This window comes from Paralichthys olivaceus, chromosome 18 (assembly GCF_024713975.1).
Source record: "Paralichthys olivaceus isolate ysfri-2021 chromosome 18, ASM2471397v2, whole genome shotgun sequence".
Lineage (NCBI taxonomy): Eukaryota > Metazoa > Chordata > Actinopteri > Pleuronectiformes > Paralichthyidae > Paralichthys > Paralichthys olivaceus.
Window position 1 is genome coordinate 12,595,664 of NC_091110.1, and position 16,659 is coordinate 12,612,322.

General features: G+C 40.9%; 4 protein-coding genes across 4 annotated transcripts; 2 read left to right on the forward strand and 2 right to left on the reverse strand.

Annotated features, from left to right (window-relative positions):
* Positions 1 to 29: 29 nt before the first annotated feature.
* Positions 30 to 3,654, forward strand: rhof (ras homolog family member F). Its single transcript, XM_020081901.2, has 5 exons — positions 30 to 1,235; positions 1,371 to 1,458; positions 2,317 to 2,426; positions 2,747 to 2,881; positions 3,088 to 3,654. The coding sequence occupies exons 1-5, from the start codon at positions 1,101 to 1,103 to the stop codon at positions 3,250 to 3,252; spliced, it is 633 nt and encodes a 210-aa protein (XP_019937460.1). The 5' UTR covers positions 30 to 1,100; the 3' UTR covers positions 3,253 to 3,654.
* A 193-nt stretch (positions 3,655 to 3,847) lies between these two features.
* Positions 3,848 to 12,146, reverse strand: tmem120b (transmembrane protein 120B). Its single transcript, XM_020081898.2, has 12 exons — positions 11,875 to 12,146; positions 10,052 to 10,170; positions 9,156 to 9,272; positions 9,005 to 9,064; positions 8,796 to 8,891; positions 8,618 to 8,707; positions 8,325 to 8,390; positions 7,772 to 7,833; positions 6,971 to 7,063; positions 6,646 to 6,710; positions 6,299 to 6,367; positions 3,848 to 6,003 (listed from the first exon to the last, which is right to left on the reverse strand). The coding sequence occupies exons 1-12, from the start codon at positions 12,043 to 12,045 to the stop codon at positions 5,887 to 5,889; spliced, it is 1,125 nt and encodes a 374-aa protein (XP_019937457.2). The 5' UTR covers positions 12,046 to 12,146; the 3' UTR covers positions 3,848 to 5,886.
* A 46-nt stretch (positions 12,147 to 12,192) lies between these two features.
* On the forward strand, positions 12,193 to 14,401 carry morn3 (MORN repeat containing 3). The gene is made up of 6 exons (XM_020081902.2): positions 12,193 to 12,330; positions 12,993 to 13,162; positions 13,262 to 13,419; positions 13,510 to 13,669; positions 13,773 to 13,957; positions 14,081 to 14,401. Exons 2-6 carry the CDS (start codon positions 13,018 to 13,020, stop codon positions 14,144 to 14,146), a joined length of 714 nt encoding a protein of 237 aa, XP_019937461.1. The 5' UTR covers positions 12,193 to 12,330; positions 12,993 to 13,017; the 3' UTR covers positions 14,147 to 14,401.
* Positions 14,402 to 14,495: 94 nt separating this feature from the next.
* orai1b (ORAI calcium release-activated calcium modulator 1b) lies at positions 14,496 to 16,091 on the reverse strand. Its single transcript, XM_020081903.2, has 2 exons — positions 15,763 to 16,091; positions 14,496 to 15,652 (listed from the first exon to the last, which is right to left on the reverse strand). The coding sequence occupies exons 1-2, from the start codon at positions 15,874 to 15,876 to the stop codon at positions 15,095 to 15,097; spliced, it is 672 nt and encodes a 223-aa protein (XP_019937462.1). The 5' UTR covers positions 15,877 to 16,091; the 3' UTR covers positions 14,496 to 15,094.
* Between the last annotated feature and the right edge of the window lie 568 nt (positions 16,092 to 16,659).

A 16,659-nucleotide genomic window follows, 5' to 3' on the forward strand; every position in this document is an offset into this window, starting at 1 on the left:
AAGTAAAGTATCTCTGCATTATCTTCAACCTAATCACTTCATTTGGCTCAGTGCTGTTGGATAAGACGCCGAACGTCACACGCTGGGACGAGAGAGAGAGAGTAGCTCGTCCTGACGCCCAATCTGTGATGTCACCGTCGTGTTCAGCTGCAGAGTGAAAGGAGACGTACATTTTTGTTGTAACCACGAGGATTCAAACCAATTACATGAATGGATGCTACCATTATTTGTATACGACCTTATAACAACGCGGTCAGATGGTGTTTTCAGATGTATACATTTAACCAGTCAAAATTTGATTACATACTATAATACACTGATATTAAATTGATTACATTTAACGGTGTTTTCCCATAAAGATTAAAACATGAATATTCAAAGGACCTGAGAGAAGTGATGCAGAAGGTTTAATACAGCTCATATTTTGTGCTTCATCTGAGAAGAAGAAGAGGGAATGGAATGTATTTGAGAGAAGTTCACAAAAGACATAAACTGTAGTACATAACATGTACTTGTACTCTAGTAAAAGGTACAAGACACTCATTCATCCCATCCACTGTCACCAGAGCATCTCCAGGCCTCACATGACTTCACAGTTAACCATCAGAACTTACATACTTGCCGTGAATGCCTCGACAATACACGCTCACTTATCTCCAGCACTGGAGGAACATTTTCAGCGTTATCTCACACGCACACTTCTGTGGACGGAGGCAGTACTTCACATCAAACACCCACCCATACAATGAAAAAGGAACATCCAATAGAGGAAGTAGGTGCAGCCACACTCAGATGCTGCTGCATTATTCATACACCAGAGATGCTGCTTCAGTGAGCAGCGCAGCGGTGGGACAGGGGAGAAGCGTGTAGTGGGGGGTCGACTGCAGACAGCCTCTATGTGACAGGAACAGGAAGTGGTGAGGAGGCCGAGCTGTACCTGTCAAACCATGAGCCTCGTCTGTTCCTCTCTCACAACACATGCATGGAAACCATCTCAGCCTTTCCAAATAAAAATTCACCATGTGTTTAACCTGAATCTGGAGGGAGCATCTTCAGCCCTGTCCTGACTGGCACCTGTGTGACTTCTGCTGGAGGTCGACATGACACAGAACAGTGCTGCGACTGGTAAAGGTACCGCAAAGGAGGGAGATGAACTTAAAATTGTGATTGTTGGAGATGGAGGCTGCGGGAAAACATCTCTTCTGCTGGTTTATGCTCGAGGAAATTTTCCAGAGGTAAGAGAGGCTGTGGCATACAGTGTTAATGTCCTTTTCAAGACTAGATCCACTTAAAAAATGTGACATATGAAAGAATAAGTTAATGCGTGGCTGTATCCTAAAACCAGCATATTCTTCTCGTCTCAAAAACAGAAATATGCTCCATCAGTATTTGAAAAATATGCCAGCACTATCTCTCTCGGAGGAAAAGAGATAAAGCTCAACCTGTATGACACAGCTGGTAAGAATCACCTCCGTGTTGAACATCCATTAAGACAGATTTAAGTCCCGCTACATTTAACATGATGTGAAGAGACAGTGTTTTGAGGATGTTGACCCATACACTGTCAACTGACTGGAGTATAATAGAAACACTGTGCAAATAAGGAGCACACACACTGACTCAGAGGTCAGTGCTGATGTTTACTGCAGGTGGGGGAGGAATTATTTTATGGTGTCTTGTCTTTTCAGATATTAAAGTTTAGGCGTCCCGACACTGTGAGTTGGGTCTTTATCTTGTTATACTGACACACAGAGACACAGAGGAAGTGGTAAAGGTTGACATTAACGTCAGAGCATCATCTTAATCATCTCTCGGGAAGTGAGACACTGTCGGTGACTACTAACAAGCTCTACTGATGACAAAATTTACAGAATGTATGTAAAACTAGTCAGACTGTCAGATGTTAAGGTGTCTGATTAAATGTGAATAAGAATTGTATTGATATTTGCCAGAGGTTAAATAAAATACATTCAGCACATAAGGGTTCAGAAAACAGTGCTGTTTTTTTTTTTATTATTAGTGGTTAAAAACCAGTTTCACAACCTCTCTGTCTCTTTGGGACATAAAACATGAATTTTCCATTAAAAACAAGTGTCATTACATGTCCAGGAAAACCCATGAGAGTGTGTCTTGACATCTTATCTTTAGTATGTGTGCAGCAGGGTGCTTTACATCAGTGGAAAAGGAAGCTGAGGCCAGGATGTGGTTTTATTCATCAACTTTGTAACACATGTTGCATCTTGAAATTCAGGCTGTTTCGTCCTGCACACATTTATTTCGTTCGCTAACACGTAGGTTTCACCTTCCCCTTTCTAGGACAGGAAGACTATGACCGACTGCGACCTCTCTCTTACCAAGAGGCCGATCTGATCCTGGTATGCTTCGACGTGACCAACCCCACCAGCTTTGAGAATGTCCTGATAAAGGTAATCACCTCTTCAGAGCATTAACGACACGCAGAGATCAACAGGGAGGCAAAGAGAAACGAGAATGTGACTGTTCAACAGGAGTTTCAGGTTTACTATTCAAATTCAGTTTGTAAATGATTGTTAGAGTCTGGTGTGTTTTTGCCAGCTGCATTCTTTGAGCTATGATTAACTCATGGAGGAATGGACGTTGACCTCATGTGTGCAGGACTGTTCTCAGTGCAGAGTGAGAAATGCTGTCAAAGAAAGTTAAATAGAGCAGACACACAGAATTACAGCTCAGCATGTGAGACGTTTAATTGTTTTTCTTGTAATGTCAGTGGTTCCCAGAGGTGAGGCATTTCTGTCAGGACACACCGGTCATCCTGATTGGCTGCAAGACCGACCTCAGGAAGGACAAGGAATGTGCAAGGAAGCTGAGGGCCATGAATCTGGCTCCTATCACATACACGCAGGTAAGATGAGAAGACGTGTGCAGGCGTTGATCTGTGGATACAGGCCTTTTGCCTGAGGTTACAGGATATAAACTGCAACATGCAAGATGATGCACCACAGCCAGAAGCTTCCACCACATTTAACTGTATTACAGCCAAATGAATGGAAATGCACATTTATCTTTATCGCCTTAATCTCACAATCTAATTTTTGGTTTTGGACTTAGGGTGAGGAGATCCAGCAGCAGATGAAAGCAGAACTGTACCTCGAGTGCTCGGCGAAGTATCAGGAGCACGTAGAGGACATTTTCAGAGAGGCGGCCAAAAAGGCTCTGGCCCACTGTAGGAAACAAAAGAAGTGTAAGAGGATGAAGAAATGTGTGGTTTTGTGAAGTTGAAGGGACGGAGCCTCGAGGACCCCACTCTGCAGACGAGGGCCCACAGGTGATGACAGCAAAAGATGGTTTTGTTCCTGCAAGTTTGGGCACCACTGAGTCACGGGTTCATCTCTTTTTTATCAAAAGTGATGCAACAGGAAAGAGGATTTTGCAAGAAGTTGCAGGGTGGAGATACGCAAAAGTGTTACATAACTTGAAATGACTTTGGTCAATGTATTTTTTTTACTACTTTTGTAAGGATATTATATTTTAGTAGTATTTCAATCACAAAACATACGGTTTGTTTTATTGAGTGTATTTATTGTAGAAATTTGCAGTCAACTCTTTCCCCAGAGGATCATTTAAATGTCTGTGTAAAGTTTTGAAATATAATAAATTGTGGTTCTGTAGCTTTAAGTCTGGAGACGTAAAAAGGAGGCTTAGTTCATTTTCAGGGAAACTAAACATTGGGCTTGACTGTTTTGACTCCGTCCACTGAAGCTCTAATCTTTGCCAACAGTGCCCACCAGTGTTGAAAACCTGGAATGCATCAGAGTCGACTACAAATGCAGCATTCAAATAAATAAGTCACTTCAGTCAACAAGAAACAGAATTTGCTAAAAATTTTAATTACGTGTTTAATTTTAAATATTTCTTTACAAGAACGTACACAGAGAAATTGTCAACTGTCTCTCGTCACTGATCGTATTCAGGCACCAGTTACGGATTCAAGAAGATTGATGAAAACATTTGTTCAACATCGGCTACATCATAAAAACAAGGAAGTCTTAACTGTGTGCATCCTGGCAGCTCATTTTAGTCTGTAACCTGACGTGCGTCAATTAATAAAAGTGATGTGCAAATTCTGTGACCCTCCTCAGCAGCACTACTGTATGAAGGAGAAAAAAAGACAATATAGTGCAATTGTCTTTGGATTTTCAAAATAAAAAATAAAAAATCAGGAAATGTTTTGCTGTGACAGGCTGGAGGGACAATAAGGCAACAGAGACCTGACACCACCACAGCTGTTCATTTGAACCCACCCACCCCCTGGAAAAACAAGAAGACCCTCAAGTGCCATCTTTAAACAAACATGAAATGTGAACCAGACACCGTGACAGTGAAGGAGAGTAGAAGCCCTGGAACTGGCCATTCATTCATTCTTATAAATATTTAATTTAGTATGCGTACTTGAATAAAATAACTGAATCCAGCACATTATTAATCATCAGTGTGTATCGTAGTCTCACAGTACCAGTGCTAATAGCAGCATTTGATTATAACATTCTTTCTGCATTATTACAGAATGAAATGGGAACGGCAGCAGCACAGTAATGACAAATCCAAATACTGTGCAGGAACTTTGAATCTTTGTGACAAAATGTTTCCTCCACTCAAAAGCTTTTCCTATACAAGTACAAATTTAGACCATTAGTGAAGCATGATAAAAACCTAATTATATATTACAATTTGTTAGCATTATGCTAATGATATCATAAAGTGGAACTGTTAAAGAGGAGAACACATGAAAACCTTGTGAATGTGAGCCAGATAACCAAATTAAAGGATTAAATCACACACACCTATGTAAATGAGGCCTAAAGGGAAGAACAGTGCTCCATTCTAACATCACTAGAATTTGTTTTCATGAAGCTGAAGGTAACTATGGTTACCTGCTCGTGAAGTACCAGGTTTATGTTTTTTAAAGTTTGACCTAGTTGACTTAGAACAAAAGTCAAGTTGAAAAATAAAAAAGTAATAATGGTTAGCAGTGTAACAGCATGATGGGGAGTTGAGAAGTACTCATAAAAGAAATGAAGCGCAGTGCCAAATTGAACATGTCCGCATTTGTCTGAGCCAAAGACAGTTTGACAGTTGCTACTTCACAGAAGTATGAAGTATGTACATAACAGACGTTAGGTCCTTAAAAGGCAAATCACAGACGGGTGATAAATTAGAGGAAAAACCCGGAAAAAGGGAAATGAAACAGAACGATGCCCTGATCCAGAGAGAGCAATGGTTTGACGAGCATGAAAATGATGTGAATCACAAGCTGTGGCCTTCACAGATCTGACAGCTATCATGATGACCACTATCATCAAAACACCTAGAGGGAATACATATTTTTGATGAATGGGTTTTTAAACCGTAGTCACGTTCAGAAACTTGTAGAATCAGTGCCGAGGCACACTGAAGCTGTTCTGTTGGCTCATTTGCTTTTCCTTTAATTTGTCACCCATCTGTATATTGATGCTACCTGCCCTCCTTCAGTTGCATATGATTTAAACAAAGACTCAGACAGATTCATACACTGACAACACTCAAATACAACACATTCTTTCCACTCACTTGTTATGTACAAGATAAAGCAACAAAACTGCTCATCCTTAAACAGGTGAACAACGCTTTGTGTTGAGACCGACTGAGCAGCGAGACAAACAACGAGTCATTAGAAAGCAAAAAGCCTGATCTCCAGATACTCCAGCGAGATGCCGGTGGCGGAATCAAAGCCTGAGAGACGCTGCTGTTTCCGCTTTGCCTTCTCCCGGCCCGATCGTACTGGGGTCAGTCTCACAAGCAATCTGTGCCTGTTGCTTCAAAGTTACTGGCCGTGTGGAAGAATTTGAGGTGTCTTGTTGAGTTTATGTCTCAGTCATTTTTTTGCACCTTCTCCTGGTTTTTCTGGATTTTCTGGTGGACAACTTTTACTGTAGTAAGAAAATTTCCCAGGAACAGGACGAGAAATGTCAATGCCAACATAAATACCTAAAAGGGAAAAAAAGAAAAGAGAGAATCTGTTTTATTTCAAGACATCAAGTGTGAACATGCAGTTTTACAACCGAGGCCATGTCTGTATTTCCAAATGTTGCTGGGCGAGGACATGTTGAAGCAGGTGGAGAGAATATTGGACACAAACTCACTTTAATAAAGTCGTTGTGTGTTCACTAATCAAATCTGATGTCCACACAGGGCCCCCAGTTTGTTTATACACCTTCTCCAGTCTTGATATTCAACCAATGGTTTCAAGTTTTATTTGTAATTTGGATGTGCCAATCCTTACCTGCCACTCTTTACAGTCTTCATGTCCTGCCAAGCGAAACAGGGTCACTGAGTTGTACAGCTGCCAAAACTGCAAAGGAACAGGAGACATCGTCTTTTATAATGTTTCTGCACACTATAGCTGCACAAGATAATAGTCCTTCCTCCTTATTTAATACAATCCAAAAAATACTTACTTTGTTGAACTACATGCTCTTCAAACATACTTTATGTGATTAATACAAATAACAAATAAAAGGTGTAAAATATATTCTGCCCAGTCTTTTTGATTTAAAACTATTGGAATAGGACGATAAAACTGTGGTTTGATCTGAAACAAAAGAAAATAAATGAAAATTTTTGACTTACGTGGCCAAAAAAGAGGAATGGCAAAAGAAAAGTGAGGCCTCTCCACATCCAGGACTGGAATCCCTCTGCAGAGACACAAAACAATTGTAACAGTGACCTCGGCACAACAAGGCACAGATGATCCCTGTGCTCTCTCTGACATTAGAGCAGCAAACTCACTGAGGCCTCACTCAAGATCCTGCGACATCTTTTGTGCGGCAACAACTGTCTCCATCTCTCACCTTTACCCCATTTACCGCCCCCATCCCCTTAGACATGGCTTTCCAGATGGCTCAAAAGTTCAAACGATTAAAATGACAACCACCCAAAATAGCTGCCAACTCACCCACTGTGAGGTCCAGCTGATTCCGCTCTCCCAGAGCTCGCAGCCGGTATAAGCAGCCGCTCTGGTAGTAATACTGGAGGAACTGAACAAAGCCTGGGGGACAAACGGAAAGATGATTGAATTTATGTCTCAGTTGCCATCAGTTAACACCAGTTACCTTCCCCCGTAAAAACAACAGTAAAAAAACGTAAGTAGAAGTTTTACACAATAATACTTTGATTATCTCAAAACAAAAGAAAACACAAAGAAAGGAGGCACTATCTGAGTTCAGGCTAAATTTGTCCTGTGACTAACTTAAATGAACTATTTAAAAAATTGTACTTAACCACTCAAACCATACCCGCACAGATGCATCACATTGATTGACACATTATGAGTCTACATGTGATACTGAGCAGTGACTGTAACCACTAGTGTGACATGACTTCCCTTCTCTATTCAGGTGAGACAGAAGACCTTGTTCAACAAAACAAGTCTCAGAACTTCTGCAATTAATCATTGTTTATCTGCAGAGTCATTGTATGATTCCTGCTACAGTCTAACCTTTTTTTTTTACCCCACTGGGTAATATAGAGCTTTGCATTCTAATAGAAAAAGTACAGATCTGTACAGCAGTTGAACATGTCTCAAATAAAGAAGACTCAAAGTTGTAGCTGCTCTTCAAAAGGATGAAAGCTTTACATCAACCTGCTGTCTCCAAACACCATCACTGGTCTGTACAAAACGAACATTACTCTGAGACATCATAATAACATGAACACATCTTGTTCCAACAGTAGCAAACAGATTCAAAATTCTTACTCTGATATATAGAGAACGCAAGAAACTGGCTTCTGAACATCTGATACATGGGCCCCTCTGGCCTGTGAGAGGAGAAAAAATAAAAAGTTAAATTAACACCTACAGTCGTCTTTAGTCACTTACCTCTACATGTGTGACCTTCAGCTCATATACTCAAAACAATCCACCAATATTCTGGTATTAATCTGATTAAGATGATAGTCTGTCATCATGTCAACAGCATTCTCTGATTATCTTAACCTGAACAAGATCATACTCAGAATAGTCGATTGAATAAGTAGATTAATTAAGTGGAGTATTCTTATCTTAGTTGCATTATGAAGTCAATCACTATTAGAGTCTTCACAGCATTTTGCAACATCTACATACAGCAGTCACAAGCTGCTTGACCACACATGCCCTGGTTTCGAGAATCACCAAGTAGTAGGAGTTGATGGTTTAAAGATTGTGCATGCAACATGTTACCAGGAATAATTCAGGAGACGGTCAATAGTCTGATTACTGTAGAAAATGTAAATGTGGACACTGTGATGTGACGAAGACAAAAACTCACCAGGTCAGCATTACACCAGACAGAAAGGTGGACACATAATGGTGAGACACCCACCAACCTTTGATTCTGAGTGAGGGAAAAAAAATACACAAATTCACATTAATACTGTAACTCAAGAATTCAGTGAGCACTTCTTCAAATTACAAAATGATATCAACGTAGAGCGATCGTATGTTTTACTTTCAACTAAACAAACAGATAGAAATAGAAATGAAAAAAGAACGAGTGCTCTGGTGGGTTTACACGACAGTTTCCACTGACTGCACAGTGACTGGACTGATGCTGCAACTCACCTGGAGCCATTGCTCATGAGGATGCTTTCTCTTATGGTCAATGTGCAGTAGTACCACACCAGCAGAAAGTTGAAGATTTCATCAGTGACACTAGAGAAAACAGAGAAAATGAAATGGTGAGCAACTCTTAAATAGGGTTCGACATCAACAACGCTTGAGGGGAAGATAAACATCTCACCGACAGTTGAGGAAGAAGAGGCAGGTTATGGCTCCAAACATCAGGATTATTGTCATGTAAAGCTTGAACTTCTCGTACTCGTCTTTGTAGGCAAATCTATGCAAATGAACAGAAAACAAGTAGACGATGAGCGTCGCACAACAAACACACACAAATCCAGAGTCTTAACCTGTGTTTTCATGCCATCCCAGACCAAACACTTCACATACTTTGCCTGATTGCTGAGAAGTGTTACGTTCACATTGCCCAGGACCAAATTCAGGTACAGTCTAGACACAAAACAAGACAACAATATAAATAGGAATGTATCTGAGAACTAAAAGTGACTGAGATGAAATGGCGACATGAAGAATAACTGACCCGTTCCTCTTAGGCAAATATGCTTCCATATCAAAAAAGACATTTTCTTTATCTTTGATCTGTGTTTTGATGTCCGTGATCAACTTCAGATCTTTCTCGTCACACGTTTTCACACATCTGCAAAGAAAAGACACAAGAGGATGTTGAGTGGGAAAGAGGAAGAACATCTGATCCCTCCATATGATAAAAGTCAGTATGATAAAAGTCTAGTGATCTCTAAACAGCTCTTATCTAAACCTAAGTTTTTTTTTAACAGATTAGTAAAGTGAAGCAAAGCAAGAGAGTTAAAACATTTACAGTATTTTGCACTGTAGTCCGAATAAAAACAAATGCAACGCCACCAGAACAACTCCCAGAAATGAACATGAATGAAATCCTACAATTTGTAATGGTCAATAAATCAATAAAGATTTATAAGGTAATCTGGACAGTCACTAACATTAAGAAAAGCTCTTTGAGGAGATATATTTTGAGAAGCGATTTAAAGGAGGTCACTGATTCTGCTGACCTGATTTGCTCAGGCAGCTCGTTCCAGAGTTTCAAGGCTCTGACTGCATCTTTCTCCATCCATCATATACCAGTGCATGGAATGAACCGTTTTCTTGGCCAGTGGTGAAGCCGGTTGCAACTTTCTTTCTGAAACTGTTAAAGTGACCTGCAGTAATTGAGCCTCTGTGAGTAAAAACTGTCTGAACGACTCAATCTGTAGGAGCCTGAAACCACCGCTGCTGCACAAACACCTGTTTATTCAAAGTTCGGTGAGGCTGGACTCAGAAGCACAAACTGGAGAATCGGTTGCCATTGCTGGGGACAGGCCCACATCATTTAGTTTGACAAGGCATACAGTAGAAAAAAAACTTGCAGTGTTTTACAATACCGATTTTGGGAATACTTACTTGCTCAAGCTGTACCTTAAGTCCTTTAGGCATTTTCTCTGTTTACTGATGGCATTGCTGCACGTTGTCTGTAGATTGGTGAGCTCCTCAAGTTTTTGTCTGTATATTTTGTGACTTTCCTGTGGATCAAACAAAAACACAAAGTGAAGAAAGGAAATCTGTAAGTTGAACATCTGCTGACTGAGAAATGGACAATAAGTCATATCAACCTGCATTTCCTCAAATTAATAGAAAAGCAGGAGCAAGTGTATCAAAACAAAATGATAGTTACAATCATATTTTACTACACACACTTTATAAAGGCTCACTATAACGAGTGAAGTTTATCTTCTTTGCACTGAAAAGCTATATGCCTGATTCTTATGTGGGAAAATATTGAAATGCCTGTTACATGCATTTGTGCCAGAAGATCAGACCACAGGTTCCCAACTGTTTACCAAGAGTCCTTGCCTTCATAGTATCTCCAACACTTATAGGTGCCTCTCAACTCTTTAAAAATCTGGATGTTGTCTTGTAGAGCAGGACTGTCAAGAATCAAGAGACCAAAAAGGGCCATTGTTTGATAAATACTTCCACAATTAATGTTTTGTTTCAACATTAAAATGACACAAGTAGCCTAAATGAAAGATGTTTAATCTGCCGTGTCTTTTTGTATCTGTCTACTGTATCATTCTTGTCATCTACAGTAAAGATCTGGGTTTCAAGGGGGAATACTTTAAAAGTAAAACATGTTGGAAGAACAAACTGGATTTTGTTTTATTTCTAGATTTGAAATACTTGATTATGCATAGAATGAAACACTGGTTTGTTTAAGGCTATGGACCAGCTGAGCAATCACTCGACCGCTGTGACTTTGTGCCGTCTATGCTTTTAACTTTGTCACACTTTGGAAAGCAGAAGGAGATCCTGACCTTTGAGGAGGAGAGATCATTGTGTTTACAATAGAGGTAGATCACATGATGCCCCCCCCCCCCCCTTAGCAGTAATGTCAACATGCACATGGTGAGATGAAGAGGGAGGCATCAGCCCAGAGGTTCACTAAAGGTCAATCAAACAAAAAGTTTGAAAACCAGAACCACACACAGAGTTTGGGGACTTTACTCCGACGACCTGCAAGTGTTAAGATGTAAAAATGAGGACTGTGAAAGAGAGACAGGCGGATTATGTGGCTTCAGCTATTCACCAACACATCTGAGCTCCTCTGGAGAGAATCCCTGGAGAGCTTGACAGTCACCTCCATCATGTTTCCCAGCGGAGGAGCTCCACATCCTTTATTATTATGATACTGGTCCATGTCTCGGATGTGTGACGCTGCCATGAGGAGAGGACTTGTACTGTTATCAAGTTAGCCTGCTAGCTAACCTGAGCTAGCGTAGTGAGGCTGCACAGTGCTGCATTCAGGGACTACAATCTCATTTAGTCAAGCAAAACCACACAACCAGCAGTTGCACTTCACGACCTGTAACTTGTGACTTCTGTGAGAGCAATCTACAGTCACCAGTTTCCACAGTGCTGCGGCGTGTGGCTAGCTAACTTACAGTAGCTGCTCATTAGCCTCATCTCACTCGAGCAGCAAGAACCGGCGACCTGCTGCTAACGCTAGCGGCTAAAACACCGGGATGCTCCAGTGATAAACGCGAAGTGAAATTTAAGATGTATCGAAGCTAACAACAGCAGCTTTAGCTCAGAGCTGAGAATGAATGGCGATCAGGGGGAAGCTCCAGCCAAAGTAACGTAGCCCCTCTGCGAACAGTTAGCATCGTCCTCGGCTACTGGATCTACCGGGGACGGTGTTGTTCCCCCTCGTAGCGTTTCTCCATCACCTGTAGTTGTTGGTGCTCCTCGTCGATTTCCTCCCACTCCGTCTGGAACTTGGGTTTGGACATGGCGCTGCAGCCGCTGAGGTGGCGGGGAGGACGGGATGCTTGTCGCCGGCTCGCTCGGGCAGACGCTGCTCTTAATGGGAGCACGGAGCATGCGCACATCGCATCCATTTAAACAAATAAATAAAACATATAAAAATAAACCGCGCGTCAACTCAACCTGCTGGACGCGTTGAGATGTGATTTTTAAAATAACTCTTGATACAATTTATTTGTTTTATTTCATTTACACTGCGCCAGCCGCTACGCATCTGTGTTGCTAGGATACAACAAACGCTAAGTGTAATGCTAAATCTACGCTGCTAGCTTACCGACGGTGTTTGTTGGTTTGTTGGTCCGAAGCTGCACGGACTGAGTTTGCGACTCGAAGAAAGTAAACTCGAACACAACACTAAGGTACAAGTTCTTTATTTTTGAGTGAGTGTTCCATTCGCTAAATTCACCTGGGTTTGAAGTTAGCGGTGTTGTTTGTAAGTCAGGTGAATAGCAAGTGCGAGCTAGCCAGCTTCAAACAAATTATGCTAAATGTGAGTTCACGTGCATTTGTTTGCACCACATTGAACATTTAATCAGCCCTGTCTTTCATAAAGATCAATACATGCAATAGATATAAGATCAGTAAAGATTGCACATGAAGTTGTGCTGTAATGTTTTTTGCATTTTGATGTTTAATATTTCAAGTGTTTTTAGTGCAAGTGCAATATTTAACTTTTACTCTGCACTATTTTTCTGTGTATGTCCTTGTGTACTGTGTTTTGTTATTTGTTTCTCAATGTACTTCTGCAGCTGCTGTAGCACTCTGGCCCTCAAAAGTATATTTGATATTAGAATTGATTAATGTTGTTCTCTTTTTATGTCTTTTAAGTTTTTATGCTACATGGATAAGGTGTCTTATGTTGTTTTTAAATGTGACCTGAACACTTATTGCTGTAATGTGTATGATGGAAGTGACAAAAAGAGCTATTAGGTATCATGTGTTCAGCTGATGGTAAACTGAACTGGGCAATGTAAAGGTTAAACTACAGCTTCATGGCTCTAACAGGCTTTTTATGTTGTAGGTTTTTCTTCAAGGTGCCTCCAGCCATGCCGTTTGTCAAAACAGCTCAAAAAACACTGTCACTCTCAAAACTGTTGGATGTGAAGTCACAGAAATGTGGCCTGCGGCACACAGTTTTCTCGGCCAATGGAAATGAATACACTGGGGAGTGGCAGGACAACAAGAAGCACGGTAAGATACTGTGTCGTGTCCGTGGATGTCGGGTTGTGGTTCATTATACAGGTTGATTACCCTACAATTAAAATGTGTATGCATATTGATCTTTTCAAGGAACGGGAGTTCAAGTTTGGAAGAAGTCTGGTGCTATTTATACTGGGGAGTGGAGAATGGGAAAACGGGATGGTTATGGCCATTATAGTGTACTGCAGCCAGAAACAAAGAAGTATGAAAAGAAGTACATTGGAGGGTGGAAAAATGGAAAGAAGCATGTGCGTATCTGATATACAGCCATATATGCACATGATAACTAAGTGTAATTACACCCTGTGATATCCTTTGCGTCACTTTCTGTCCCTCAGGGGTATGGGACATACTTCTTCAGTAAGTCAGCTGTTTATGACGGGGAGTGGAGTGACGACCATCGGAGTGGCTGGGGGAGAATGTATTATGAGAATGGAGATTTCTACGAGGGAGAATGGATGGGGGATAAGAGCCATGGACAGGGCATTATTCGATTTGGTAAGAGCAATGTGCTTTACATACATTTCTATCTAAAACAGGTTATAATTCAGTCAGTTAACATGGTGATTTTGAAATCTTGAATTTGCAATTTGTGTCCAAGCAAATGGAAACTGGTATGAAGGCACGTGGCAAGATGGCAAGAAGAACGGCAATGGAAAGTTCAACTATTCTGATAAAGGCCAAGTTTATGAAGGCGTTTGGGTGGATGGCGTAGCAAAATGTGGGACCCTGTCGGATTTTGAGAGGGATGTAGCACCCACACAGAGAAAGTATCAAATTCCACAGGTACGATATTCTGACTGTGGCTGATTTTACAAAACCACTTAATATCACTGACAGGACACAAAGAAACGTGTATCTAGTGCAATGTTGTATAAAAACATGAACGTACAGTATCTTCTTTTGCAGATCCACCTGGTGGATATGGAGTTGGTGTTAAGGGAAGCCCAGTCAACCTACCTTGATCACTACTGATGAACAAGAAGATCAAGAGCAGGTTTCCACCTCACCACACAAATGGCATTATGGTGTTGTCCATATTCAGGATATAAAGGATAAGTAGAGGGCTCTAGCTTTACAAAATGAAGCAAAGAGGAGAGTGTAATACCAATACTTATTCCACACAACTCAAAGTGTGATTCTGCAACAGGACTGTGCAGTTGGTCATAAAGCAAAAGGATAAACATCTGTGCTAACTATTATGCAATAAATGTACTTATAAACTTAAAAGGTTTGAGATGTGACTTGCTTAACCTGTGTCAATGATATATAAATTCAGAGTGATAATAAATCCGAATTATTTTCTAAACTGGGAAACCTTGAATGCCACTTAGTAAAAAAGTGTTTATTATAGCGGCACAGCCTGTGCTTCAACATGTCAGCAAGCATACTCGTACCATACTCAAGTTTTAGCAGCTGTTGATTCATTCTATGCAAAAAACATGGTGTTACAAATACAAGAAGTGAGCATTACAATAAATCGAGTGCAGGGTGAATACTGAGGAAACAGTTAAAATACCTGTGGTTCACTAAACACAGCAAAGTAATATATATATAATAATCAATACAGTCTTCACTGACAAACAGATAAATAAATGCAGCAGGCAACAGACAGGATTCCTAGTTATTGTTCAGATTGTCTCTGCCATAATTTAAGAGATAAATCAAGCAACTATCACAGTTAAGACTTTACAATCTCAAGTAACATGCGTATTGGCAGATTGGTGAGTTCACAGTTGATCAAATAAGTCTTTTAGAAATACAACTATTTTCACAAAAGTAAATTTCACAACAAAGACGTGTGATATATATATATCGTCATTCCTGTAAAAAAAAAAAAATGAGGACAAAATCTAAAACTGAGGCTTCTGGCTTGGAGATATTCTCGGAGTTCCACCACAGATTTGTATCCACCATGCTTGCCTATGGGAAATGTGAGCTTGGAGACTGCAAGATGGAAGAGTCCCCTCTGTTGTCTAGCTCGTTCTGAAGCCTGGTGAGGTTCGATAGCTCCTCCAGCTCCTGAAACTGTCTGTCAGTCTTGTGGCTGACCAAGGAGCGGTAGAAGTGCACAGCAAAGACTATGAAGACCAAACCGAAGGGGACCATGATGGAGGTGGAGGTGATCGCAGCAGCCACGCCAGACGAGACCGTATTATTGCTGGACTTGTTGGGCTTGATGGGCAGAAATTTGACCCAGCAGAGGAGAACCACCTCAGCCAGGAAGAGCAAAGTACCGATGACAGTTGAGAAGGCCCACGCCAGCTCAATGTGTCGGTGCATTCGCTCGTGAGGAGACTCCTTCACTGAGTTGAGGTTGTGGACGTTGCTGACGGCCTCGATGTTGGGCAGGATGCAGGTGCTGACCATCAGAGCGAAGAGGTGGACAGCCACGAGGACAGTGGTGCAGGCACTGAAGGCAATGAGGAGGGCAGGGGGGTATGGGTAGCTGTTGTCCAGCTGCACTTCTACCATGGCCACCTGGAGAGGAGGAGAACAGAGAACACAACTTTACAAACATGTTACTACTCTGTAACATCACGATTCATCCACAGAGGAGTGGAAGGGGTGAAGTCTGGGGACAGCGTTACCATAGCAAATCCAGAAAGCAGAGCTGATGTCCGGCTGGAAGCCTTGAGTTTAGCCCGACTGAGGTACAGCTTCCTCCAGGACAGAGCCTGCAGCGAGTGCTCGTTCAGGCTCATGTCGCGTGTTTGTGTCCGGGGACTGGAGGAGCAGCGCCGGCGTAGTGACCTTCTTCTTACTCCTGGACGCGACTGAAACAAGCGATCAACATGTCAACGTGTTCGCCCACAAAACATTCACCCTCGCCTCGAGTTGCGGAAGCTGTTTCTGTCTTTCACCGCCGGTCTGCACAGCGTGTCTGCACCTTACATTACCCAGAAGCCAGTGCGCTCAGAGAACAACATCCGCTTCTGAGAGGCTAAATGGAGGCTAGTTCTTCGCTTAGCCTTTATATAAGAGTTAAACGTGATAACAATAAATACAAATACCATGCTTATTTATGACAACATGAACATTCTATTTCCTGATTAGACTTTAATCATTTTTTTTCTGACCTGTTCATTTATTTCTTTGTTTTTCTTCTCTTTTGTGTTTATGTTTTATATATTTATGTCTGTATATGTTTATGTCTGTATATGTGTGTTATATCTTTATGTCTGTATCTCTATGCTCAGTCTGGTTTTCTAGACTTCTCTTGTGTTGGAAAATTTAAATTTATATCAGCCAGCCTTATTATACATAAAGTAGAGAAAAAGTGGATTCTATTCGCCATTTTACAAAAATAAAAACAGCTTGTAACCAATTCATAAAATGTTTATATAATATTCTTTTAATTACAATACTTAACAGTATTTATATATTTTTTTAAGGCTTATATATAATTGCATCTAAATAATCTAGCTACCCCTATAGTGTTAAATGTTTAATTTTCTTTTTTCTTCCATTTTTGCACTCTGGTGGTA

What these genes read in the sequence shown, in the direction of transcription:
- rhof (XM_020081901.2), top strand. Translation starts at nt 1,101, where the DNA reads ATGACACAGAACAGTGCTGCGACTGGTAAAGGTACCGCAAAGGAGGGA. An exon ending in TTGAGAATGTCCTGATAAAG is followed by an intron (nt 2,427 to 2,746) that starts GTAATCACCTCT and finishes TTGTAATGTCAG; the next exon opens with TGGTTCCCAGAGGTGAGGCA. An exon ending in CTCCTATCACATACACGCAG is followed by an intron (nt 2,882 to 3,087) that starts GTAAGATGAGAA and finishes TTTTGGACTTAG; the next exon opens with GGTGAGGAGATCCAGCAGCA.
- tmem120b (XM_020081898.2), bottom strand. Translation starts at nt 12,045, where the DNA reads ATGGATGCGATGTGCGCATGCTCCGTGCTCCCATTAAGAGCAGCGTCT. An exon ending in CTTCTCAGCAATCAGGCAAA is followed by an intron (nt 8,892 to 9,004) that starts GTATGTGAAGTG and finishes TCATTTGCATAG; the next exon opens with ATTTGCCTACAAAGACGAGT. An exon ending in CTCTTCTTCCTCAACTGTCG is followed by an intron (nt 8,708 to 8,795) that starts GTGAGATGTTTA and finishes TGTTTTCTCTAG; the next exon opens with TGTCACTGATGAAATCTTCA.
- morn3 (XM_020081902.2), top strand. Translation starts at nt 13,018, where the DNA reads ATGCCGTTTGTCAAAACAGCTCAAAAAACACTGTCACTCTCAAAACTG. An exon ending in ACAGGGCATTATTCGATTTG is followed by an intron (nt 13,670 to 13,772) that starts GTAAGAGCAATG and finishes TTTGTGTCCAAG; the next exon opens with CAAATGGAAACTGGTATGAA. An exon ending in GAAAGTATCAAATTCCACAG is followed by an intron (nt 13,958 to 14,080) that starts GTACGATATTCT and finishes CTTCTTTTGCAG; the next exon opens with ATCCACCTGGTGGATATGGA.
- orai1b (XM_020081903.2), bottom strand. Translation starts at nt 15,876, where the DNA reads ATGAGCCTGAACGAGCACTCGCTGCAGGCTCTGTCCTGGAGGAAGCTG. An exon ending in TGCTTTCTGGATTTGCTATG is followed by an intron (nt 15,653 to 15,762) that starts GTAACGCTGTCC and finishes CCTCCTCTCCAG; the next exon opens with GTGGCCATGGTAGAAGTGCA.